Below are 26,904 nucleotides of genomic sequence, written 5' to 3'. Positions count from 1 at the left end.
AATGTGGAAACACGATACGCACACGACACGTAGCGCTACATGCAGTTGCAAATAATTATCGTTAGTTTTATGTTTAATTTGTTTACGTTTTACAAATGCTATCAACTTATTTGACCCCGCTCGGTTCATGGTTTGTTTTAGTGTTTTTTGGTTGTTTGTTTGTTTGTATACTTCCACAATGCACACATACACATTCTGTTTCGTATCTCGTAGACAATTTTGGTTATGTTTTTGGTTGTTTTTTTGTATTTGTTTTTCCTTACTTTTGCAATCATAATTTTCGTCTAAACAACAGTGAAGTAGAAGTTATTTGCCTAGAGAGTTTGTATGTTATCCTTACTGCATCCTACAATCGTCTACGTCTTTGTTTAATTTTTGTTATAAAGAGAATAATACAAGAAAAATCACTAGCTTGGGCACTCTACATCCAGATAGGGGGTTTTCCGCATTCCATTTACATTGCTCTGCTCCGAAGCTAAGGAGTATTTTTTCGATTTTGTCTTTTGTTTTTTTTTGTTTTGTTTGTTTTGGTTTCGGTTTTGTTAATATGTATTTACACAATTGCTAAATTTGTTTGATTAACGTCACGAAACGATATTGAACTTATGAGCCTAAGAAACGAGGACGCAAGTATCAATAATATGAACAGAAGTCCAAAACGATACGTATCACATTGTATGCTTTAGTAAAATTAACCAATAAAATCCACCATTTTCACTCTTCAGGTGGACCAGTATGGTGTTTAGAAATATTGACATAAATATTTTGCTTTTTGTTGTTGTTGTTGGGAATTGGATGTATTGGGTGCTAAGCCAAGTATGAAAGAATGACACGTTTCACTGTTTGCCTCTGTTCATGTCCTGCTTTTGTTTTTCATCGTATGTTCTAAGTTGTATATTCAATACAGTAAAAATAGAACATTTGTAGCGGCCGCAGTGACACATCTCTTCACTAGACTCTAAATAATGTATGTACGTGTATTATAGTGTATCGCACATACTGCTGTCACGTCACATTGCCCCACTGTTCCCGTAGCGTGAGTTGTAAAGTTTACATCTTTAGTTTAGAAATTGGTTGCAATTTCCTGCTGACTCAGCGCACAATAGTCGCAATTCGTTGATGCTACCACACACACCGATCTCTGTCTTGTTGATTTTGTTGCACTAAAATGTTTGCGTGAAACATTAGTTAATGTATATGAAATTCATTAAATTACCCTGTGTTTTATTCATTTGTTGCTTAAAAACGGTTGCTGTCTGGTTCCTTTGCAGCGTTTACACGTTTACTTTTCTACGCTAATGCGAGTGTGCCTGAAGTTCGGGCGTGTGCTTTACTATCATGCAGAGAATGAGACATAGCTTTGTGGCGAAAAAAAAAACGAATGTCGCATGTGCGCGAAACACAAAGCAAAGTTACGACAGTGTGTAATGTTAGCGAAATGAAAAGAAACATATCAACATGTTCCATGCTCGGATTGTCTATTGTTTTGATGGTTCATTGAAATGATGATGGCATTGGATAATAAAAGCTCTGCCACATTTATTCTGGTCTGCAATTAAAAGCTAGTAATATTAAGCAACCTTTCTTTGTGTAGTAAACGCACTTAATATTGTTCTGGCACCGTGTGGGTAGAATCGATGAACGAAATTACAAAAATACACACCTGATACAGTGAAGGACGCACACGCGCACAGACGCGATCGCACATTAGTTCTCGCATTAGTGTTGCTAGGTTCGAGTTCCTGATTTGTACATATGGTTTACATAATATTTTATCCTGTTTATGTTTTTTTCTTTTATCGGTTTGTTTCACAGTTTTTTTCCTTTTGCGGTATTTCTGTTGGTGCACCTGCACGTTTTTATAAGCTTTCAGTAGGTTGTAATGAACACCAAGGAACCTAACTGTCCTCCTCGTCATTCTTCGTATACTATTTACTATAAGAATGACACTAAAACATAAGTGATAAAAGATAAGTTTGATTAGCCTGAATCTATTGTACCACTAGACCACCCCTTCTAGCTATAAATGTCCCCTTTCACATTCTTCGACAAGGTTCATAAGGACCTCTCGTCTTTAAGGTTCATAGCTCTTACATAGTATATATATATTTTTTTTTTCTTTCCGAACATTTCTCTTCCATTGTAGAGCTGCACTGATGTAGCTAATGTGGTTTTGTAGCTTTGAGATTTGTACATTGACTTTTTACAAATGTATCCAAGTGTTCCATTTTACAACGTTTGCAAGTTCTACCACTATATGTCTACCGTACCATTTTGACACCTTTTTTATACTATTGACACCAGTTAACAGAACTGCAATTTAATATTGTGTGCATTGTGTGCGATCGCATAGAACTGAGCAGAATCTGCCGATCGGGTTTTCTTCCTTCAAGTGCTTTTGGCGTCTCGCATTAAAAAATACAACCTTTCCCATAGAAAGCTTTTTCACGGTTGAACTTAAAACAATGCATTTGCTCGAATGTTCGACCAACCGTATGCGAGTAGCTTTTCCACATTTCCATTCGTGCTATTCCGTTTCCTTTGTTGCTGTAACACTGCCCATGTGTGGCTATTTGTCCTTACTCAGTTGCGTTTTATCCTAGTTTTAATGTTCTCTTTCGATAACGATCCACAGTGTAAATATGTCTCGTTGTTTGTTAGAATGAACATGATTTGCTTGCCTTCTCTCTCTCTCTATCTCTCTCTTTCTCTTTCTCTCTATGCATCTCTTTCTTTTTCTCTCTCTCTCTCTCTCTCTTTCTCTTTTTCGGTCTCTCTGTTTGCTGTATGCAATGCTAATCCACTTAAGTTCGTACTGTAAAATACTCATTGCTCTCGTACTCATTTCTGCGTACATATGTATTGTGACCTATTGTGTGTTGTATAAAAATATTTGTAAAAATTGTTCTCGTTCTCGTAGTTGAAGATCGATTTGGCTCGATTGATCCGGTACTGTGTGTAAAAACTGCGATGTATAAATTAGTCCATTTCAACTCAGCTATGGATATTGTAGTAACTGTTTCGAACAGCTTTGGCGCTATCTTGTAAATAATAAAAAAATGGTATCAATTCCAGCCGACGCCCTTCTGTTGCATTTATGTTTATGTTTTCTCCTTTCAGGAAATAGTGCAATCCAGTCACGGTTGCCACCAGGAAAATTTGTGTGCGTTTTACCAGATTTTCTATCTGTTTTTCTTGGGTAACACCATACCATACCGTACGGATAGTCGCCGATGATACCAGATAAGGGCGTCTGCTGAGAGGAATCAGTGTTTTGTTTGTTTCGTTCGTTGACTTACTTGTTAATATTGTTCAACAAATAACTGTTGTCAGTTTTATTGTATATGTAAATTGATTGAGGAACTATTGGTTGTGGTTGCTTGCGTCTTTATCTTTGTTGCTTGCGCCGTTTCGCACTGTTATCTGTATATCTATTGCATGCTAGTTTGTCAGGTCAACCGATTCACATACGCCTCAGCGCATTCAATATTGCACGAAGAAATTCAAAACATAACTCGTTTAGCCATCATTTACGCATACTGATAGTAACTCTGTCACTTAAGGTTTCACATCTGTTCTAACGCACAAAAGTGCGGTTCCGATGCTTAATCTATTGTGGTATTTATTGTAGTTAACAAAACGTAACGACCGCGACGTACATTATCTGTACATTGTCTGTTCGAGCTGGTTCCGCTCGATCGTGCGATCAATGGGTGTTTTGTAATAAACTTTAATAAGCGGTAATTATGATCGCGATCATCCTTCCCCATTGAAGGATGTATGTATATGTAACATTGTTGTGTGTTTTTGTTTGAAACAGTATAACATCTAATAATGCATTAGAATGCTTTGGGGAGCTGTGTGGAGCATTTTAAAATGAATCGTTTGAAGAGTGTTTGGTATAAATAACGCACAATGAAGAATCACTAACAGAAAAGTGTTGATTGAGATATAGCTATTGTATATTGAAACAAAGAGTATAAAACACACATACACACACACACACATAAACTAAAACAAGGGTGTTGTTCGGTGTGATGCTTTTCAGTCTTATGCCATGCCAATTCAATTCGATTTGGCTTCTCATAGGTGTGTAGATTTGGATAAGATCTCTCGTATCTTGTATGTGCTACGTACATGCTCCATACTGAAACGGTACTAAAAAAGGTGAAGCCGAACAAAACGATTTGTAAATCATAAATTGTATGATGCTGAAAATGAAAATGAAAATGAAAAAGAAAAGAAAAGAAAAGAAAAAAAAACAGTAAACAAAGCAAACAAAAAAATGTATTAACTAGTTTAATAATATCTGCTTTATTAATACTGCATTGTTCATCTGGTTTTACTTAGCTCTTCTTTGAAGTTACGCCTTGTGTCGATGTAGTCGCTCACGATTGCTTTCCTCTACAATTGGTTACAACATAAAAGTTAAACTATGCAATAAAATCGTTCGTACAACTTAATAGGAATCAGAAAGAAATCAGGAAGCAATGTTGTCGTTTACTAAGCATCACGTTGTTTACCAACAAAACAGTAGCATTAAACCAAGAGACGGAAGTGGATCAACGATTCGTAATAATATGCAAAACAAAGTGTTGCTACCGGGAAAAGTAAGGCAAATTAACTAAATACATTGCATTCACAATTGCATTCATCGTGCGATGATGTCTTACGGACTATATAATCAAGATCTAGTTGTGTTTTGATTTATAAATAATAAAAAATATGAATTATAATAGTTTAAACTGTTGTTAATCATAACAAAACAAAATAACTGAGAGTGTGTATCGCAATAATGCATGCAGCGATGCAACGATCCAATTGATCGGTGTCGGTTTCACTAGTAGTTGCGACGATACCAGCACGTTATTATGAGCATGGTTGGAGTTCTATTGATTCTTTGATTTAAAACTTACACAAAACTTAAGATTACTCTTCAGGAAGCACGTATTTTCAACTGTTTGATGTACAACCTCACCTCACATGCAGTACCACAGCGATCGTTGCACGTTGTCCGTATTGTTTTCTATTATTTGATTTGCCTGTTGAATCATTTGACACGTGGTTTGTGACAACCTATCTTTACACTCCCAACCGGTTGCGAAGAAGTTGCCGTTTACTAAAATAGTACCGCGTACGGTGCTACTTTCTGATGCGGTTTTGTTCGATTTTACAAACTAATCGATTTGTGTTGGCTGTTGCGGGAAGGATGGAGGAACATAACTTAACAGAATTCAAACATCCAGAGCACGCTGTACACATTGAACTAAGATGCTGCTTTACTGCAAAATAAGGGTTCTTTAATATGTTCCTAGGCTGTGACGTTCTTTTTTCATGGGGAGCGAAGGAAAACCTCTCGTGCTGCTTCTCGTTCCATCACATTTGCAAATCCCCACGCTTCGTTGCAAATGACCAGTCTTAGATTCGAGCCGACTATGTAGGCGTTTTGTTCAGTTGTATCATTTAGTTATTGCCACGGAAAGCCACCTTCACCTCACCACGTAACCATACATTGCCGCGTCTTTTGTGTATCAACTAAAATAAGAATTTCACTAACATATTCAATACAATATTGCTTGAACTAAACGTGTCGTCCGGCAAACATCTTGCTGTTTGCTGTCAATAGCCTGGGGGACCTGGTAAAGATTGCTTTCATTTCACTTGATTCGCTTGTGGTCTGATCGGTCTTCCTTTTCCTTGCACGATCAATTCTCGGTCAAATTTAATCATAATCAACGGGAAACTTAGTGCTGCAGTCGGAAGTGATTTTCAGCAGAGATGTTCCTGGTCTAGAACGATGGATAAAGAAAATTGTGCTAAGGTGACAACAACAACTAGAAGGTTGAAACAGCTAGCCTTTTATCCATCCCACCGTGCCACGATTTGACCAACGTCTCTATGCGTGGGCTTGTGGGTGGAGTGTGCTAACGAATCTTAAATATTAGTCCTGCCCGTTCTGCTGGTATATCTCCCGCCGGCTGTCCGACAACTGTTCCGATGATGGTCGATTGAGTGCTAACGGTTGCGGAAAATCATCGTCCAGCGATTGTTTCGACCGATCGCTTTTGCAATCCTCGTCAATGGACATCGGCAGCGTGTGCGGTGGGTGTCGTTCCGGTGGCAACAGGTTCAGCATGCTCAGTGGCAGTCCTGGAAATCCACCCGGGAAATCGGGATAGAAGCCGCCGGGGAATGGGTTGAACAGAGGATTCGGGCTGGACAAGAGCTCCGGTTCGGATGATGCAGATCGGGGTCCGTTGCCGGGACCACCGCCGCCACCACCACCACCACCACCGTTCGGTCCACTGTTTCCTTCCCGTCCTGTGCCACTGCCCGAATGGTGACTGTGATGCAGGTCGGAATCTTTGCCTTCCTTCTTGTCCTTGTTGCTGTTACCGACACCCATCTGCAGCAGCTCGATCGGTGGCCCGCTGATGCAGTCCTTACGGAGCTGCTCCAGCTTCAGACTTTTTCCGTACTTGCCCCTAACATACATTAGCAGCGAGTTGTACGGAATGCCGAAGATGCGCGACGCCTGACTCGTGGTCATTTTCTTGTTCCACACGTGCTGCAGTGCCTCGGTAAGTTCAGCGTTGGTCCATGATCGGGGTGGTCCTCCGCGTGGTGCCGAATGTTGTCCTTTCGGTCGGTTCACTGGAAATTAGACGAGAAAACAAAATAGATTGGTATTGTGCGATACATCGCGAGATAGAAAAGCATCACGGCTACCGGCCTCCAAATTTTGTACGTTGTTTCTAAACTATAAAAGGCATCGAAGGAAAAAGTGAAAGACGAAAGAAGCAACTTTCGAACGAGAGACGATGATCACTCCGTAAGTTTGGAGTACAGTGTGCTTCTGTTGTTTAAAATGCAGTGATTTGGAAATCGTGACCAAAGGCGGTGATGCTAACTCTCAGATGTAGCTGTATCACCGTCTGTTCCTGAATCCTTATGCCGACACTATTTTATTTGAAGTGCGCAGCAGTTGAATCAGGAGGCGTACCTGACACATTCAGGGGTAGTAATCCATTTGTTCAATTACAGAAACAAGTATCGCATTCGTTACGACTAATAAATTATGCTCGAAATCAACATCTCCCGCAACACCTTGATAGTGTAGCACAGCTGGTTCGATGGAAACGTCCCATGATGTGTCATTTCACCGATTGCTGATACATATTTTGCTCAGCATAAGTGAACCTAACTTACGGTGAGTTCACCAAACCGCAGTGGTGGAAGATTGTTGTTGTCGTAAAAAGATATGCCGTAACGCAACACGTTTCGGCCGACGGAATGATCTTCTTCCCAAATCTGTTGACCGCCATCACCTGATAGTTCCTGCAGGTCTTGAAAGCGGGCCATAATGTTGCCGACTCATCATGACCTGTCCACTTTCGGCGCTGTTCCTCCCATGCCATATATTTTGCTATCCGCATGGCTTCAAAATATCCGTTTAACCGTGTTTAGTTTTCATCAATACCGCTTCGTGCGGTAGACTTTGTGTGGCTGTAACATTTCACGAACCGGCACGCAGGGGAACGCGTCGCATTGCGTAGTGCAGTATGATTTGGGATGATTTCAGCGGGCGGGATAACGCGTCTTGTTAGCGTTTTCTGTTCCACTCAGCGCAAACGCAAATTGAACATTTGCCTACTAATCTGGCAGCGTTCGATGGTTATATATGTGTGAAAGGTGAAATGTATTATTATTTTATTGCTGCAGTCAGCGTGATCGTGCAACTAAAAGCAGGTTATAGCTCGCTTTTCACATCGATCTTGGCTGCCTTTTTAGATTCTTTTCTATTTGTTGGATGTTGCCAAGGATGAATTGGATCTCTTCTTACTGGTTTCGTTTGAAATGCTTCTTTCCTCACACCGGCGTGTATGTATAGAAATTGATCTACGTGATATTTATTATACAAACAAGTCACACATTGATAGACTTGATTTCCATTCTTCTAAACGTGGTGGGAATGATCTTTATCTGTGTACACAGGTTCTTTACACCGTTTAATTGAATTGAATTGAAAGTTACAAAATGGAAAAGTAAACCATGGCTCATACGAAACACTGGATGTTTCGTGCGTGGTTCAAAAACTCTGTACAAAACCAAAAACAGATATTATTGTGCTGGCTACACTTTGCCTCAGCAAACTAACGAGATATGTTCATTTCGAAGCAATTGCATGAGCCGTCGCGCACTGGCGAATTGTATACTGACAGGCTTCGAACAGCAGAATCGTGACCGCTCTCTACAGCTATCACACCAGATCAGTCTCATCATGCCGTCCGGCCTGCATACGATGAGGCTCGTACCGGATATGAATCTTGAACCGGTGACTTTCAAAAGCTCACCCCGTTTAATTCAATTCTATGTTGAGGTGAGAAAACTCACGTCTCTCTTCAAACTGTCGGCATCTTTTAGATTGGCCAGTCTCGGGATGCTACGAAATCATCTGCAACACGGTGTTACGTGATGAAGCCTTTGTACTGGAGTAGAATATGTATAACACATGCCCATGAGCCAGCTGGAACCATGCTCAAGCAAATGCGATTAAAGGAGTATGTTTTAAAAATGTTATTTTTTTGTTGCTAACAATAGCTATGCAATATACCCGAGCCATTCAAGAGGAAAACAAAATATGAAAAGAAATCAGCAGCAATTCAATACTCTTAACCAAAAACATTGTTTACAAATCGTTTTTTCAACAGCCAAGCATTGAGCAAAACTGTACGCGTTTTTGCAGCTTAAAATGAGAAAAAACTTTTAAAGAACTCCGTCAACGTGACCAACGATCCACCAACGGCATATCATGGTGTTATTTTCTTTTTAATCCACATACATGTTCCTGCACCATGCGAAAGTGGACCGAAACACTCAGCAACAAGTACGATCGCATGGAGGGTTTGGTATTTTTTATCGTGTTTGAGACACTTCCGCTCCAGCCAGGCAAGAAAAGGCCAAACGATTACTTCTTCTGCGGTTCTTTCCCGGTTTTTTATTACACTTCGCCAACCGTGTGAACCACAGGATCAATGGAAAGTCCTTCATTTTCAATTTTTATTTGCCGTACGGTCCGCTAGCGCGATGATGATTTCGGTGTGCGATAAAATCCTTTCGCTTCAGTGCCACTTTTTCCATGATAGACTATTTTTAATGCACTTGGTTGTTTATCCATTACCATCGGCGACTGTTATTTGTAGCTTTTATTTGGAGCTATAATTCGAATGCTACTGGACAAGCAATCTTTCTGATTATTTGTGATTGATGATAATTGATTATCAAAGGATAAGAACGCGGTTTGACGGGGTTAAAGTATAGTGCTTTTAATTGATGCATGCTTGTTTCTTTTGAGAACCCCTTCACTACTTGCTGTATACTGTACATAAATCAATTTTCTAGTATCACGTGCTCTTCGTTTATGGAACGAATTAATGCTATCCATATCATGGCAGCATTCGTACAGCGCTACACCGAATGTTACCGTGAATAAAAGATTAACGAAAATGCATCTGTTACTCAATTTGTAACCTTAATAGAGTGGTGTCGTTGCTCGAATTATTGTATCGCTTGCATTTAGTGTTGAATTATACAGTTAGCGCGAAAAATTGGTTTAATTCAGCCGTTAATCATCATGGCGCATTGATGTCGAATTTAGCCGTTTACCCAACATCAATAGAAGGCTTGGACCGCACAGCACTCCCAGCACAGTTCCATCACTTCAGTACAGTGCCCATCACGAACCCACATCATAGAGTTTCCGTATCGATGTGCTTGAAGTTGATTCGGTGGAGATGTCTAAATATGCAATTAATCGAATTGATTGAAGGAAAAGAAATTGATTGAATAAAAAAAAACAGCTCCGAAACAGAGAATAAAGCAACTTACACGGTCGGGAAGGAAGTAGAGCAAACGGGAAAAAAGAAAGGAATCGGAGAAACGTAAGCAACACCAGAAACCAGTCAATCCGCCCAGTAAACGCTAAATCCCGTCCAAAAAGAGCTGAAGCGCAGGGGAACACACAATGGGGAAACGCAGCAAAAAACGGTAGTCGACTGTCTTGAGAAAACAGTAGGTGAGAATAAAGCCAAAAGAGTTCTTTTAGCTGGACAATGGCCAGGAAGGTAAGGTGTATTATTATCTTCTCTGTGGTCCATTGCTCCTGCTGCTCGTTCTGGAGCCCTACCGCACTGGTTCGATCGTTGAAGTGGAGAGAGCGCAAGAGATTATGCGCGGGTCTAAAGGCGCCAAGACTGTGGTGTGGGCCGTGCTTAAATTCTGGCGCTAGTAGTGCAGCAGCAAGTCCTACGTGATGATGCGGCGTCTGGGATTTGGTTGCTTATGGGAAAGTTGTACTTTTCCAATGGTAGCTTAAGTGAGTCTCCGACAATTGATTGGCGTATCAACGAATGCTAAGCCTGCGCGGAAAGAATATGAGTACTGTTAGACCCATCCTGTGGTTTGTGAGGTTTCGACTAAACCTCCCGGAACCATGACCGGTAAACGTTTCCGGATCGGCTAAGAAGGGCAGGCATCGCTACCATATGACGTTTCAATGCATATGATTGAATCGATCGGCAAGACGAATTAGCGAATAATGTGCTTAGTTACGCATTCTTCGTAACAGGTAATTGGCACATGATAGACCCCCTGAAAGCTCTTACCTTGCTTCTTTCTATTCCATTTAACTGAGCGTTTGACATTGAAAAGTTGTGTGTATATTTCTACACCGCAAATGGGAATGTTATATTTTTTTCTTGCTTACTCACTATGAAGACTATTTTTGAATCAAAATTTCGCTTTTTGTTCTATACTTTTCTGGGTATTTATAATCAACCAATCTTCTAGACTTTTACCACGGCTACAGCATATTGGTACATACACTAGACACCGACACGCGACCTTCTATATTGGTATATCTTGCACCGATCGGTCAAACGTGTTTCATTCAATAGAGTCATTATGGTCTACCGCTCCTTTTTTCTGGATACAATCATTCAATTACTCAATTTTCTTCCGAAAAGATCACCGCGATCGTTCGCCATTCAGTTGGGCCACATCGATAGACCAGAAGATGCGATGTATTTAGCGCCCTCAAGGCATGGGAGGGCGTACTTACTCAAATACAATCAGTTTTGACCCATAGTGAAGACAGATTGGAAAGGGCACACAGTCGTTTGAACAATTTTCAAATTAAGGATAGTTCAGTCCGTTAACATATCGGCTCGCGTAATGATAGTCATTTCGTACACATTTATTCTGCATATGCGCTGCACTTTATGGCTTTGTGAGTATCTGTCTTCTCAGATTACCCAAAACACTTCAATTACCTTCCACCCACCGGTGCAGAGGTGGATTGTCAGCAGCCACAGAGTTTGCTAGTGTGTGCGTGGTGCTGCGAGTTTAAGTTACACAAAAAATCGCTCTGTGTCTTCGAACAATTGGTACAGCAACGCCATCGGCATACGGGACTGATTGATGATTTATCTTGATCGTTTGCGATGGCGGTTATCTATGGGTTTGTTTTTGCTTCAATTTTTCCCCAATCCCTTGCACCCATCGATTTTCCTCTGCCGTGAAGGTGCTGGCACTGGTAATGTACAGGGCTAGCAAAGGTATGGCACTTTTATTTATTTGCTTACAGCAAATTGCAGCGAATTGTGCAAGTGAGTAGACGAAGCAACACAACCGGGATCGGTGTGCATTTTCTACCCTTTTAGCATAAACAGACCTTATGCACCATCAGTGGAAAAGCGGCTCGATTGAAAAAAGGTCGATTGTCGTCGATAGTACGGCAGCTCAGCTGCGTAGTGGCATACAGCCAAAAGGAATCCGATATCGATTCACATCCTGGCAACGAAAGAATGGGTGGCCCTTCGTGGGCGAGAACGAGACGCAGAACGAGTATGTAGCTTTTTTGTGGTTGTTGTTGGGAAGACAACATGTGCAATAGAAAAGATCCTCGGAGAGAACGTTCCCAGCGAGAGGAGCAAGTCATATCAACGGCAAATAGAAACAATGCGATCCAGGGTGGTTTCGGTCGACATTTACCATGTTTTTTACGCTTTGGCTTTGGTTCCAGCTTTGTTTAGAGGGATGTAGCATCAATTCTTTCGTCATTATTTGCATATAAAGCTTATCCTCAATGCAGATCAGCTGTAGCACAGCAGAGAGAGGGTCTAGAACGGGCAACATGATGTAAAAAGGCGCCACTTTCCCCTGCCTTACATGCGATGAGCTGCTGTTATTAAGTGTTGAAATGGATTTGCTTACATTTGTTTAACCAATTGAAAGCATAAATAAAATGCATTTGTTTCAAATTATGGTAAAATGAGTTGATTGAATGAGGATAATTGAGATTGACAATTAAAGAGCAAAGCATGCAAGCATCAGCAGAGGCATTAAAGAGCATGGAGAAGCCAGGATTTGTACTCGAAACGTTGAAAACTCTAACACTCTTTGCTCAAATAGTTGAGAACGAAGACTTATCAACACTACTGTCGCATTAGATTTCACTTTAGATTGATAGTATGTTTCACTGATCTATTAAAGTGTACATTATGTAATCATGTACAATGTACAATATATATGTAAATAACAGTTTGGTTAAAAATCTCGTTAAATATATTTTTATCATATCGCTATAAAATATTTTAGATTGATCTTTGTTACAACTATAAAAAAATTGTTTGTGTCAATTGTGAAACTGAACAAAAAAAGATTTTATAATGTCTGAACGTAACACGTAACGTATGAAATCATAGAATCTGTCAATGTACTAGCCGTTTAATAATCAAGACTCTCTTGAAATCTTCTTCTCCAAAGTTAATTTATTTAAACTAAATTTACTCTTAACCATAAAAGGTGTGGTTTAGTCGGTTTCATCTTTATTTTTGCAATTGCATTCAAGAGTATCCCGTATTTTTCATACGTTTAGAATTTGAACAAAACCTTTTTTATCACTAATTAAAGTTGTTTTGTATTCAGATGACTGTGCGGAGATAGTATGTTGAGATTATTGAATATCGTTTAAGATTTTTGAACAAATTTATCGACGTTGGTATTGTATTGCATTTCGATTTGCTTTCAAAACAATGTGACAGAGACAACCTTAGTCAGCGGGTAATGAACAGTACAGGTAAGAGAAATTTCGCATCTTCTTTTATCCTTTCAGTCAGCAGGAGCTGGGAGTTTTTGAAAAACACGTAAAAGTTTTGATGCAAACGCGGTACGGAGTAAAAGAGCTAACGGTAGAATCGCTCGCAAGGTCTACCGTACGGTAGCGTCCTATCTCACACTTCCAGCTCTGTAACTATTCGTATGTACAGGAAGAACAAAATGATGTAATGTCTTTGATCACAAGCAAACGTGTATGAAATCGGTTCAAAAGTTACGCCCCTATTACTTCTGGTCGACTTGTCTTGAGGGCAGGAAGTGAACCTAGCCATAAATATGAGTAAAGTTAGGGTTTGGGTATCAGTTATGTTGTTTTACCGAGCAAAGTTAAAACGCTCCTTGAATGTGATGATACGTTTCGTTTTCTCTAGATTTTACCCTATACTTTTTTTCTACATTATTTTGCGATTAAGAGCTCAGTGAAATTTTGCGAAAACAGCATCGCTTGATTCCAATGACATACTTCTGAGTGCAAACAAATGTTGCAATACAGCTAATTATCAAAGTTGGAAATTTTTTTATCTCAAAACCAGGAAATTTTTATTTTAACAAAAACCTCAAAAAACTACCGTAAAACCATGAGAGTAAATAATTGTTCTTCAACAAATAGTGATGCAAACAAGACAAAAAACAAACACCGAGAATGTTTGATACCTTCTACATTTCTTTTGTGGTTCCCTTGATCGAGCTTTGACCTATCTTAGCCGAAATCACACCCCAGCATAGTTGGCGTGGTTTTACTCTCGAATCAAGCACCGATCACGATTCCGGGGATGTGTGTAAACCAGTTTACGATGACTAGCTTTGCACGAAGCATTGTGACTTTGACTTTCCAAAAATAACACGACATCGAAGAACTCGAACCGTGTGCGCCACAGTTATGTGGCGGGGTCCGCTTGCGATCGCTTTATTTCGCGCCAAAACAATTGGAATCGGAAGCTTTGATCTTCTAGTACCGCACCCAACGGGCGAGGAAAACGCCGGGACAGGGATCGATCAGCGGCTACACACCAAACGCAAGCAAACCGCTTGCTTTGAATCAAATTGTTTCAAGAATGTGCGACCAATAACGACGATACGCACGCTGCAGGCGGCAGAGATGTTCTTCTAATCACGGGATATGGATGATCTATGCTGGAGGAATCTTGTCGAAAGTTTAACCCGTCTGCTCGTTTTTCCCTACGTCCATCTTCTCTAACCCAGTGTGGTCCTGCAGCTACCTTTCGCTGTATTTTTTTCTCTACCACTTCGTCTCTTTCTGTGTGTTTTCTGTGTGCACTTTCGTCAAATTGATGCGGCGAGGATTATCGCGCTGAAAAGATTACCGACTTATGCTCGGGAGGTCGGTGGGTTTCCGTTTGGAAGTATGATGATTAATAATTTCCCACATTGTCATGTCGCTTCATTCGAACCATTTATCTCTTTCTACTGTCGTGAACTTTCCTCTCCTTTTCATGCGATAGCTTTTTGATACACATTCTATCATCATCATCAACATCATCACCATCGAAGCCTTCTTCGGTACCATCAGTTCGCGGAGGCCCCTGGGATGGATGGGCACAGCACGTTCATTTCGAGGGACACAGTTTACGAGATCACACAATCGACCATTTATCCAGTTTGTATACGCAACACTCCTTTGAAGTCGACGCAGCATCAATACATCCACCACATGTAGCACGGTTAATTCACCACACGTGTTGTATAGTTCACCGTACCCAAAATACCACCATAATGGTACACGTTCAAGTGTTTGTGCGGTTGTTTGTTTGTTTTTTTTTATTCGCCTTACTTCGTTTCTGCCAGTCAAAATATATTGTGAAAGTTTCTGGTGCATGCTATCATTGGGCAGATATGATAAAGCTAGCGTCTTTTTTTTTATTCAGCTACAGCGGCTATATTTGATGATCATAACTCTCCTAACCTAATCAGCTGCACGGTATAGCAGCAGAGCCTTGAATTGCCTCATCCTTCAAAAAACGTGGAACACGATAACGATTTCAACCTTACCGCGGTTATTGAGTGACTCGTGTGAAGACGCCGAAGAGTAGCTGCTTAGTAAGTGATGAATTTCGGGGGAACAGAATTAATGACATGTTTATGAGGGACGTGTTTAAACGACAGGAGCTTGTCGGAAAATGTCTTCGAAATGATTCTACCGTCGGGTAGATTGCCACCCCAACCTAATCCATCCATTCGAACGGGCGAACGAGGAGTGCCAGGAAGGATATACGTCATGATCGAATAGCGATAACTCGATATGAATAATTTTATCGTTCGCTCATGGGGAGCCGGTTAAAAATTAGAGAGATTCTCAGATTTTTAATGCCGTGTTTTTGTGGAGATAACTTTTGACGTAAAAGTGTACGTGAAAAAGGTTGACGTTAATTTGACAAAATGAGGTTCTAGTCTCGGGATAATACATATGGGGCACAAGCATTCACGCACTCGAGGTTGATGATACGTTGATGAGTCGATGTGTCACAGCTGATGAAAAGTAGATTTAATGCATTTAGTAACTTACGTTAAATGATAAAAATTCATTATACTGTAGGGCTGTATTTCGAAACGCTTAGATTCGAAGTGAATTGAATGCCAAAGATGGTGTAATTCTTTTAAATAATATATAAGTTTAATATTACGGAGAGGAGGCATCATGAAACTAACCTGCGTAAAGAAAAGAAACCTGAAGTCGTTTGTTTAATGCCTGTGTGTTCTTAAACCACTCTTTTCTCTGTGCTTATGTTTTACGACCGCAACAATAGTTCACGTTTGATCCCACACACTTTCAGAAGAGACCAGCTTTAATAAATTATGGTTTATTCGTTTCTGATTTGATTTATTGTCTGCTACATTGATGGCGCTGCACATCGCTACTGATTCTTGTTCACCAAGCTTACGCGATAGGTGTGAGGGTATGTGTGTAAAATGCGAACGTGTAGACCTCGGGGTTTCTTTTGTGAATTTGAATGTTTAGAAAATATGAATTTGCTGCTTTTCTAACTGTAAAGTTGTGAAAGATTTGAAGAACGAGTTGATCGTAATATTATGAAAAAATGACTTATGGTATTATAATATATCTAACATAATCTCCAAACAAGTATGAAAACCGCTGTTTATGCTTTCAAAGTTTCACATTTGGCAACAGTAAACGCACTCAGCTCGAAACATTAAACCGGCAGAATCGTACCCACCCCATTGTTTCGTGGTTAATCCGATTGCTTAGTTGAAATTGAAACAACCGATTCACGATCGACGGAAATCGACGTATCTCTTAACTGAAACCAACCAAAGTCAAATGGAACGAAACATCGCCTAGCGGTCAGAACACAACCTTCACCAGCAACCAAACGAGAGTGACTTTTTCGATTGCGCAAGGGAGAAGCTAATCTAACCACCACATAAACCTGATTCTAGCCTTGATACATGCCGAAGCTGAAGCTTGAAAGCGTGAATTCATTTTCTTTTGCTAGACCTTTACCGTCTGGTATAGCAGCGGTTGTCGCAAATATGTGGTAAGTGTTAGTGATTGGGTTGTGGTTTTAGTTGTTCTCGGACTTTCTGCCTGATTATTGTACAACCTGTCCCAAAGGGAAAGCGACGAGCTGTGCTGCGTTTAATGCGAGCTGGATTGTTGGTATGTTGTATAATTTAATTACCTTGGCAGGTGCGTGGATGATTTTGTCATGCATGAAGGAAAATTACAAAATTTTAGGAAAAGGATTTGGAATAGGAAGAATTGATGGATGGAATGGATTTAGGAATTGTGCAAAGTTTAATTACATCATAAATTGATGTCTTCATTTTGAGCAAATATGTTGTTCTACATAAAATAATCTAAATGAAATATAATAAATGGCGAAAATAACTTTACCATTCATTTATAGTTCACACTTTTTTGAATTTCATTGAAGAAGTTCATTGTTCAAAATTGTTTGCTATAAAATCTAGAGGAAAAATTATGCTTTGCGATTAATAGATTCAAGTAGAACGATATTTATCGTTCGCAATATCAACATCGTTTCAATTTCAAACAAACAAAACGCACTGTCTGATTTGATTTCCTTCCCAACAGAAACAGTAAAATAAAAAAAATATACAATACCATACCATTTGACACGGAAATTGATCAGCTCATTTCGTTGGTGGTACCACAGCGTCTAGTTCCGTTGGCCGGAGCAACGAATTTAAATAATGAATTTTATGGAACAACAACAAGAAAAATCGACAAAATACAGAATGCTGGTGCGTTCTAAACATGAAACATTTTAGACGATTTAATGTTTTCGTGTTGTTTTATTTTCATTCGTCAGCGAGAGACTCTGTGCCGGCACGATTTTATTGTATTGTGGGCAATTGAAGTTCCCCACATCAAAAATTCGTCATCGGTGTAGCGTAAGGTAGGTCGGTCGTTTAGGTTGGCAGGTGCATGAAAAGCGCAATGCGCCGACATTAAGTTTCAAAAACTGCTGCTCAGATTTAAAAAGGCTATCGATTTCTTAAATGGTGTGCTCGCCCTAAACGTCAGGAAAAGTTTTGTTTTTCGTGTTTTTTCTAGCACGATAAATGTCTAGTTGAATGACATTTTGAGGATGCTATTGCGCTGTGGTAGCTTATTCGCAACGTACCACCAATCTAACAGGTAATTATATTGAATAGTTAATGCAAATTGTATATTTTGTTGAACAATTTCGTAAACGCAAACGCGTTAATTCAAGGTTGGGCTTAAACTTGTAAGTCACTATCGTTTTAGGTAAAATTATGCGTTCTAGCCTTTCTCATCCCCAAATTCAATTATACATGTTCCATGTGATTGACTTAATGCATCACAACCGGTAATATATTTGTTGGCCGATTTCCCTAACTGCGTTACACCCGTCACAACGAAATGCCAATGTTCGTAAGTAGAAAGCTAAACGAATGTAACAAAAGAGCCGGAAAAGCGAATCAAACAAAACACACATTTAGGGAAGTTTTAATTTTATCTATAAACTACCAAAAAAAAAAACACATGTATCAATTCATTTTCTACCATTTTACTTTCCACGTACGCGACACGGAAGTGAGTGTGTTCGAAAGCACGAGATGAATGAAATAGTTCCAAATCGCTTCTACGTTGGATGGAAGCGAATGAATTTATCATACTTGAGGCTTTTAACCATATACAAATGCAATCAACATGCGAAAAGTAGCGTGGCCAAATGACGAAGAAAGGTTCAAAATTACGGAAAGCGAGTTCAAACTCTTTCTCGCGGCTCGTTTCACCTGGCTTCGGACGAGCTGCAGCTCATGCAGCACGATGTAATGCGGTTGCGAGTTTCATGTGTTGCTTTGCGATTTGCGTCGGCCGTGTGCACACACCCTCTGGAGTAGGAATTTTGCAATGGGCCGAAGGGTGGAAAACTACATACCCAACGGTTACCACCTTCGATATCGAATCAGGGAAAATAAAGAATCTGCCAAAACTAAAGGCTCACGAAACGATGTCAGCAACGGCAACGGCGACATTGTTTAATCGAAATTTTAAAAATAACAAATCAACATTGGCTTCACGGTGCGGGTAAAACCGGCGCAGGAAGAAGAGAAGCAGCAGCAGGAACAGCTCCCAAACCTACGGTCTTATGGTTGAGCCATCTTTCAAATTTGCCACCGAGAATGTACAGCAACTGTGTGGGTGATGCACGGCCTGGCGTAAAAACTCCCTCGCCACACCGCACAATAACACGACGAACGGGTTTGGGTGGTTTTTTTTTCGGGAAAATCGATTCTAGTTGTTTGAATGCGGAAAATGGAAACTTATAAAATTGGGCACAGCAAATAAAATACACCGATTTCAGCACCAAACATCCTGCCCATCATGCTGGCAGCGCAGCTCGACGAAGTGAGCGAGACGGAAGGAAACGCCACAACCAGGAGTCGCATCAAAAGACGCTTAACAAAAAGGACGCATACGGTTGTGTGTGAAGCGCTCGTGTTGGTGCATCACATAAAAGGCACACCACTGAAATGCAAAACTCTTTCCCTTTCCACTCAGTACGCCGCGTCAAAGGACGACGCAACGATGCTGAAGATTATCCTTTTCGTCTAGAGAAAATGTTTGAATGCCTTGAAATAATTGTTTTGCCACCGCCGAGCGAGAAGCAAAGTCAGAAAGTGAAAAAAGAGAGCACAAACAAACAAAAATCTTTCGCGATTCCTTTCCAGATTCCACATTTCTTGCCGAAAACCAGCGCAAATGACAGTCGGGGAGAAAACGTTGCTACGTACGTACACACATCTATCATCGTGCACCCCATGCACACGATGTTATTGTGTGAAGCAAAATGTGAAAAATCCACAGGGTCGTCGAAAGCTCGACACCGTGCATACATTGACTCATTTGTGTTCGGGTATGGTGTACGGCATGAAATGCATGCAGCTGAGGAAGAAAGAAGCGAATGATGATATATGCAGCGGACTTATCATTTGTGGCAGCTTACGGGTGAATTTGTTCTAAGAGGCAAAAAGGGAGCTACAGTGGATGAGTTTAGTATTAAATTTCTTACACCGCGAAGTTTTTCCTGCAAATTAATCACACAACAAAAGCCCACGTACGGGGTTTGACTCATCGGTGAGCACAAAGAGGAGCGATGATGTTGCAAAGAGGTGCATTCCATGCTTTCACTGGCCCGAGAAAAGTCTGAACATTAAACTGCTATGAAAAGCCTATCTATCGAATGCCGAAAACGTTACAATGTTGACTTATCCTCAATTTTCACTCAATCTATAGATACAAAATTTTGCACTTGGGACAAATGTGCGAAACTTCACACATGCCATCCGAACAGCAGCGTGTGAACATATTTCTTCCGAACAAGTTTTGTTCCGTTAGGAATGAAACACTACTTCCCCGGTTTCCAAAACTATGGCAGTGCCATAAAATTTAGTTTAAAACGCAGGAAGGATATGTTTCGAAATCGGCAACACGTTCGCACGACGTTGGTTATTCACATGTGAGGAGGGAGATACGTCGTACATCTCAATAGATTGGTTAGATGTGTTCGATCATGCGTATCATGATCGGCATTGCTTACATACATATAACACCACCTGTCGATGGGAGAAAAATACTATAAAAGGGAGCGTACAAGAACTGTGAAAATTGCATTAACCTAACTGTACACAACACGTGCTTGGAAGCTCCGTCGTTAGCTAAACATGGTACAGCTTGTGTCATGTGGTAGCCAGTTGACGCGTAAGAAATGCGCCTAACCGTAACGATCTTACAGCAAGTAGCGTCATTCGAAAAATAAGCCTTATTTTCTCGCTTCATTTGTTATTCTGAAAGGAAGCTTTGCTCTGCTTTTTCCGTTTTCAGTATAATACACTTTTTTTTTCCTACTAAACCAACATAATTATAGAAGCGATTTTGAAATACTTTGGTGGTTTTAAAGGAAAACATAGATGAACAATTAATTTGTACACCGTTCAATCGTGATGCTTTGTACACCGAACTGGACAGATACGTAATTTGGTATGGAATACATACACTTACTTTTCTTCTTTAGGAACGGTGGTCCATCATGGTGCATGCTCCGGGGGTCCGACATTTCCATTAGCGGGCTGTATATTTTCCCTGGATCCATTCCTGGCGGAAAAAGTCCTAGCGGTGAATCTAGTCCAAACACTGTGAAGAAATGGTAATAGGAGATTACATCAAGATGTGAGAATACACTGTATTGAGAAAGCAAACTCGTGTCTTTGGTAAGGTTTGGGAGTGCCATTCGTTCTATTTTTGGTTTACCTTGTGACGCGACAAATGAATCCATTTTAAAACATATATCAACGTTATAATTTTGTAGCGTGCTGTAAGACGCTTGACGCATGGTTACAAAAGGAAATCCCACGATACGCGTGAAATTGTAATGAGCAGAGGCATAACAAACTCCGCAAGATAAACATACTGACCAGCCGGCCAGTACAGGCTGGTAGTGGTGGTTAGATTCGAATAAATTGGGGTCCATTCAGGTCAGCCCGCACCCGTACCTTCACTCTCTCACATACATTAAAACAGACGAAACACTGCGAAATTGTAGATGAGCTAAAGAGCCTCCATCAGAGCCCACCTCCAAAAAGAATGAAAGAATTAAGGAAGGAATGTCCAACGACCTACGCGGTGTGACCATGCACCACATTTTTGCATTTCGTGCGCTCGCATGGGACATGAAACGGACGGGGTTCGTTCATTTCGTCAGATTTCCAAAAGTTCATCCCGCTGCCCCAGCCCTGTTGCGAACTTTTCCAGCAGAAGATCAAAACACATTCCACCACAAAAACAACAGCGAGAGAAACAAAAATCCCCCAAAAACCTCCGTGTGAACTTTTTACATATACTCCACCGAAAAAGCACACTATACGCATGTATGTGTGTGTGGGTGTGTGTGTGTGTGCGTGTCTGTATGCTCATGCATACATACATAGTTGGTTAGAAAAACAAAACGATCCCAAATGAGGGGAAAACAACTAAAACAAAAGAAGTAATGACGCCTACGCGGGACGACTGGGGTGATAGTTGAGATTTTTCCCGTGCTAATCATGTGCCATGGGCCGGGGGCTGGGTAGCTTCCCCAATTTCAGTCATTCAAAAATCGTCTCACGTCATGTAGAGAACGACCGCAAAAGAAGGTTAACGGGATCGGTTCCAAAAAACGACACCTTGTGCGAGTGCGTTAATTACGCGTGGTCGACGCGCAAGACGCACTGGGAGTGTTGAAGAACGGACGTACTTTTTGTTTCTTTTCCATTTTTTTGTGATGATATTATCATTGACGATGGAGCATTTTTCTCGTTCAACTGACCGGGTGGAAAATCACATGAAGCCGACCCGCCAACCCTTGTGGGGCCGTGGCGCAACGGCGCACCTGTGAATTAACGAATCATTCGGATCACCAGCAACCTCGCGATCTCGCGAGCGTGTATGATAAAATATGTAATTTTATATGGTCATTGTTGACCGCATGGTTCGCGGACGGTTCTCGCAGGGCACCAGCGGTGGTCGTGAATCGAGACCGCGAAATTTGGGTGGAAAACAATAGGGGGAAATATCTTAATTTTTATTTTTATTGCCTACCTATCTGGTAGCAGGTGGGCCAAAAGAAAAGCAAAGGAAACGCATGTGGAACAGTGGGCAGAACGTTCGAATGCTTGAGACATTTTCCTTCGAGACCAGTGCGTGTGAGCGCTGGTAAAAATTTCGGCTCTCGGTAGCTCCGGACGAGATAGGATTTTGGTAACAGCAGTACGAAGGTTAAATGTTCGTAAGTCGCACTTCACGCCGAGTGGACGCCCAACATGGATTATTAAACCTCATCAACATTGCGGCAACTTTTTGGACAAGCAATACATTGTATGGATAACGTTCCCTCGTTGAAACTCGTGAGAAGAGGGTGTTCATATCTTTGCATCGATTTGCCACTTTCCACGCCAGGCTGTTAAATTTCCTGCCATGGGCGTGCAATTTCTAAGCACGATTAAGAGACGAAAACAATCATAGAAAATAATAAATAATAAATAAATAAATCGGTACCGCAGCGCTCTGCCTAGCTTTGTGTACATCAAACTTTTGATCACACGACACTGATAATCGCAGTTCACTGCAACGATTCTTCACATTAAAGAAAGCAATGCTGTAGCCAACAAATCATGTAAAACGTCGTGTTTAAAAACAAATTGGACGAAAGAAGAAGAATATTTGTAACACACTAGTAAGGTTAAATTGCCTCCAATATATGTCGGTATGCGAGATACTTACTGTGGGGTGGTGTGAGTGTTAGTGATGAAACCGACGGCATATGCGGGAAGGAAAGTGGCGAATGGGTCGGCCTCGGCGGTCCTTCCGAGTGATTGAAGAAGGGTGGAAAGTTTAGGGTGGGACTGTGTAGAAAGTCTTTCGGCCCTCCAGCAGATCCTTTCGGACCATTGTGTGGATGATGATGCGGATGATGACCATGGTGCAGACTGTTGCTGCTGCTGGTACTATTGCTGCCACCGTTATTGTTGTTGTTGTTGTTGTTGTTGCTATTTCCGATGCCGGATGAATGCTTGGGTGTTCCTGGCCTACCTCCACCAACCCCGCCACTACCCGGTTGATGATGGTGCTTGTTATTCGGGTGGCTGTGATGCTGGTTCAGGATGCTGTTGTGATTGTTAGCGCCGGCGCTACCGTTATTGTTATTGCTGGTGTTAGCACTAGCATTCTGTTTGTTGTTGCTGTTACTGCCATTATTGTCCGTACCGCCACCATCGGTCGTTGGGGGCCGCAAATGTGGGGAAGAATTGCGAAGATGGTGCTGATGGGCTAGATGATGTGCTAGCGGATGTTGATGCGTACTGAGAGCCAGATCCATGTGGTCCAAAAAGTGTGGTGGTTCCATCATATCGTCGTGCAGCAGCGAACGCTCATCCTCGCGATCTTCGAGCTTCACACGCTTCGAGTCACCGTGATGATGGTGATGATGATGGTGATGATGCATCAAGCTCAGAGCCGGGTGCAGATTGTTGTTTAGTGACGAGAAAGAGGGCGGTGGTGAGATTGATCCGAGGGAGCGATTCAACGCTGCGCGGTTCAGATGCCGAATATCCTTCAACGATAGCAGTCCCCGGCTGCTCATGTGTCCGCCGACCGTGTCGGAAAGAGGAGAAGAGTCCTTGCTTCCATCAGGCAGGCGTGCGACACCGTCTCGACTAGCGGTCCGGTCATTAGGTTCGGTGCTAACAGTATTGTTGTCCGACGCTTCGATCGACGCTATTCGATTGCGTTGCTCACTAGCTCCGGTCGATATATTTCTAATTAGCTCGGAACTACTGGGGGAAGATTTTTTCATGCACAGATTTTCCGGCCCATCTGACACTGGAGGTGATTCGGACGATTCCGGCGCTGGCTCGGTGTGTAGATCATCTCCCTTCAGCAGTCCGGAGGTACCCTTCGAAGAAGACGTTTTGCGGGGGCTTAGTTTATGTAATGAGCGCGATCGTCTTTCATCGTCGTTCACTGTCGTCGTCGGTGTCGTCGGTGTTGTTGTCAAACTGCTGGAAGATTGTGTTCGTAAATCTTCTTTTGCAACCAGTGCCGCCAGTTTTTCATCGACCGATTGGCTTCGGTGCAAGATGCGCTTCAGATCATCGTCATCATCATCATCTTCTAAATCCTCTAACTCATCCTCATCGTCTGGGCGATCGTCGAGCAGATCCCGTGCGGTGTCGTCGTCTTCCAGAGCTTGCGGGACGGGTGTTGAGGGTTTGCTGCTCAGGTCTTGGGGTGCACAGTCCCCCGAGCGCCTTCGCGGGCGTGCCTGTTTGCGGCGAGGCATTGGGGACGTGCACGGATCAACGGTAGCACTGGGGAGACTGATCGACGGATCTGCAAACACTTGGGGTGGTAGCAACAACTTCGGCGTGTTGGACGACAGAAGACTGGGCGCCGTCGCGGTGTGGTGTCGAAGCTGTCCCGTTTGGTGATTGGTTTGAAAATTTGGCGAGGGTAGCGAGGGTGAAGTTGGTGATATAAGTGAGCTATCCAACAAGCTAAAGTCTTCCGGTGACTGGGCTGGAGTTGGGGTATTGGCTGCTACCGGATGGTCTACTAACCCTCGCACCTGCAACGATTCACCGGCCTGTATCAGTACTGACAGCCTTTCCTGTGGTACACTGATTTCACCACGGTACATAAAATCCACGATCGCCTGTACGACCCATCCGCGGAAGTCCTTCAGCACGATCACGGGATGCTTGCAGGGTGTTTCAGAAAATACACGCTGAAAGAACGGCGAGCAAGCGGACAAAACTACCTTATGCGCTCGGATGCTAGTTTCGGCACACACCAGCGTCACGTCGACGAGCGTCTTGGTCTGCAGTAACGTGTCAAATGCACGTAGTATGTGATTTTGGTGATTGTTCCACCGAAGGCTGTAATGTTCTTGATCAGGCATGATTTCGAATGATTCCTTCATAGTTTAGCTGTATGCGAGATAATCGCTCGTTTGTACCACTCTTCTATTGGGTTCTGCATACAAATATTAGCCCTGTAATTTATGTGTTTATTGCAAATGCCAACTAAATGGTAAAAATACGAGTTAGTCGTTGCTTGAAAACGTGTAGTGTCGATCGTTTTCTCTTCCGATGTCAGTTTCGTTGGTCTTGAAGCAGTTCTTTGAGTACGCTTTTGCAGCAATATTTTACACCATCAGGAGCTTCATTGTACGGCAGTTGCAATGCAGACTATTTCAGACTGTTTGTCTGGTCAAAACGGTTGGTGGTGTTTTGGTTCCTTGCGCCTTTCTTTACGAATGCACGGAGAAGGAATAGCTGTCTCACCCCTATCTTATCACTGTTTCTCTGATCTCGAAGTAAGCATCAGTAAGCAGTCCTTTCATTCCAGGGCATGATTCTTCTCGTTACAGTTGGTACAGTCCATGGTACATTCTATAAAAAAGAGAAAAAGAAAAATGTATCATATAATATTATTGTGAGACGAATAATGATACTCAAAAACAGAACAATCTCAACACAAACTGTAGCAGGCAAACATTAAAGTTTTTTTTGTAGATCAGTTGTGGCTTTTGTTACGCTACGGTATGTATTTGACGGCTGTTTACATGACAAAAATTACCAAACCATTGCAGAGTACAAAAACAAAATCCAAGGGGATTGTACTTTCTTGAGCAAAGCAGACCTAGCAATATGCACCAATAGACGTTTGTTTTGCATTTCACGGCTTCTTACATGTCATTTTCAGCCATGATTATTGTCGGCTGCATTTTGATTGTTACAATACTGTTTGGTGCAGTATTGTACATAATTCAACGTTTATGCGAGTTTCATGATTGTGGAATCGTAATCGATGAAGCAATGAAAAATTATTTGAGTAATTATTTGTACTATTTCGTGACGTTTTACATATCCTCATTGCCTCCCAATATGTCACTTACTCAACTCAAACGCGCGATGCAAGATTGTACAATGGTAATTACCATCTCAGACAATTAGTTAGGCATCACAGTCTTTGACGGAAAACAGGTGAAAACCCAAATAAAGGGTTTTAAAATGATTGAGAAAAATCTATTCTGATAGCTTTCAGACCTATACTTTGGGTTTCAAAAACGATTAACTCAATATGATAGAACTTCAAAGTGTACGAATTATTAAAATCATCCGTTCTTCAAATTTAAAAAAAATTGGGCATTCTACTCTTCTATGGTGGTTTTTTTTGATATTTATATATTTTTTGAAACTGGATAAGTTTTTGTGGAAAATAATTTTAGCTATTTTTGCGTATTTTATTGTATGATTCAATGGTCGTATAAAGAAATAATAGCGCAGAGTAGGCAAAAAGCTCAATGCTTTCAATTACTTTTATAAGTTAGGTGCTTTTTACAGTAGTTCCCGATGTATAAAGAAAAAAAACTAATTCAGACTCAAAGCCTTGAAAAGAAACCAGATGCGATAAGATATAAAATAACAAGCACAGTAGCAAAGAAAAGCCAAAACGACCGTCATGCTAACTTATTTTCATTTGCAATTGAAAACAAATGATAAAATATCTGTTTACCTGAAGTCATTCCATCTTTAATCGTATAAAATTAAAAGTACAAAAAAGTTTTGTTACGTAAAAATTAAATTGCAAAAAACACTCGTGTGGCAATTAATGTAATTTGGTTGCTCTGAGGTTTTATTTCAACACCGACCAACCCT

The 26,904-nt window shown here is 41.3% G+C and overlaps 1 protein-coding gene across 1 annotated transcript; it reads right to left on the bottom strand.

The window, feature by feature from the left end:
- Positions 1-5,941: 5,941 nt before the first annotated feature.
- On the bottom strand, positions 5,942-25,163 carry LOC128297923 (protein jim lovell). Its single transcript, XM_053033639.1, has 3 exons — positions 22,967-25,163; positions 20,705-20,842; positions 5,942-6,654 (listed from the first exon to the last, which is right to left on the bottom strand). Exons 1-3 carry the CDS (start codon positions 25,161-25,163, stop codon positions 5,942-5,944), a joined length of 3,048 nt encoding a protein of 1,015 aa, XP_052889599.1.
- Positions 25,164-26,904: the final 1,741 nt, after the last annotated feature.

The sequence above is a fragment of the Anopheles moucheti genome, chromosome 2 (assembly GCF_943734755.1).
Source record: "Anopheles moucheti chromosome 2, idAnoMoucSN_F20_07, whole genome shotgun sequence".
NCBI lineage: Eukaryota > Metazoa > Arthropoda > Insecta > Diptera > Culicidae > Anopheles > Anopheles moucheti.
This window is presented reverse-complemented; position numbering and strand designations above follow the sequence as displayed.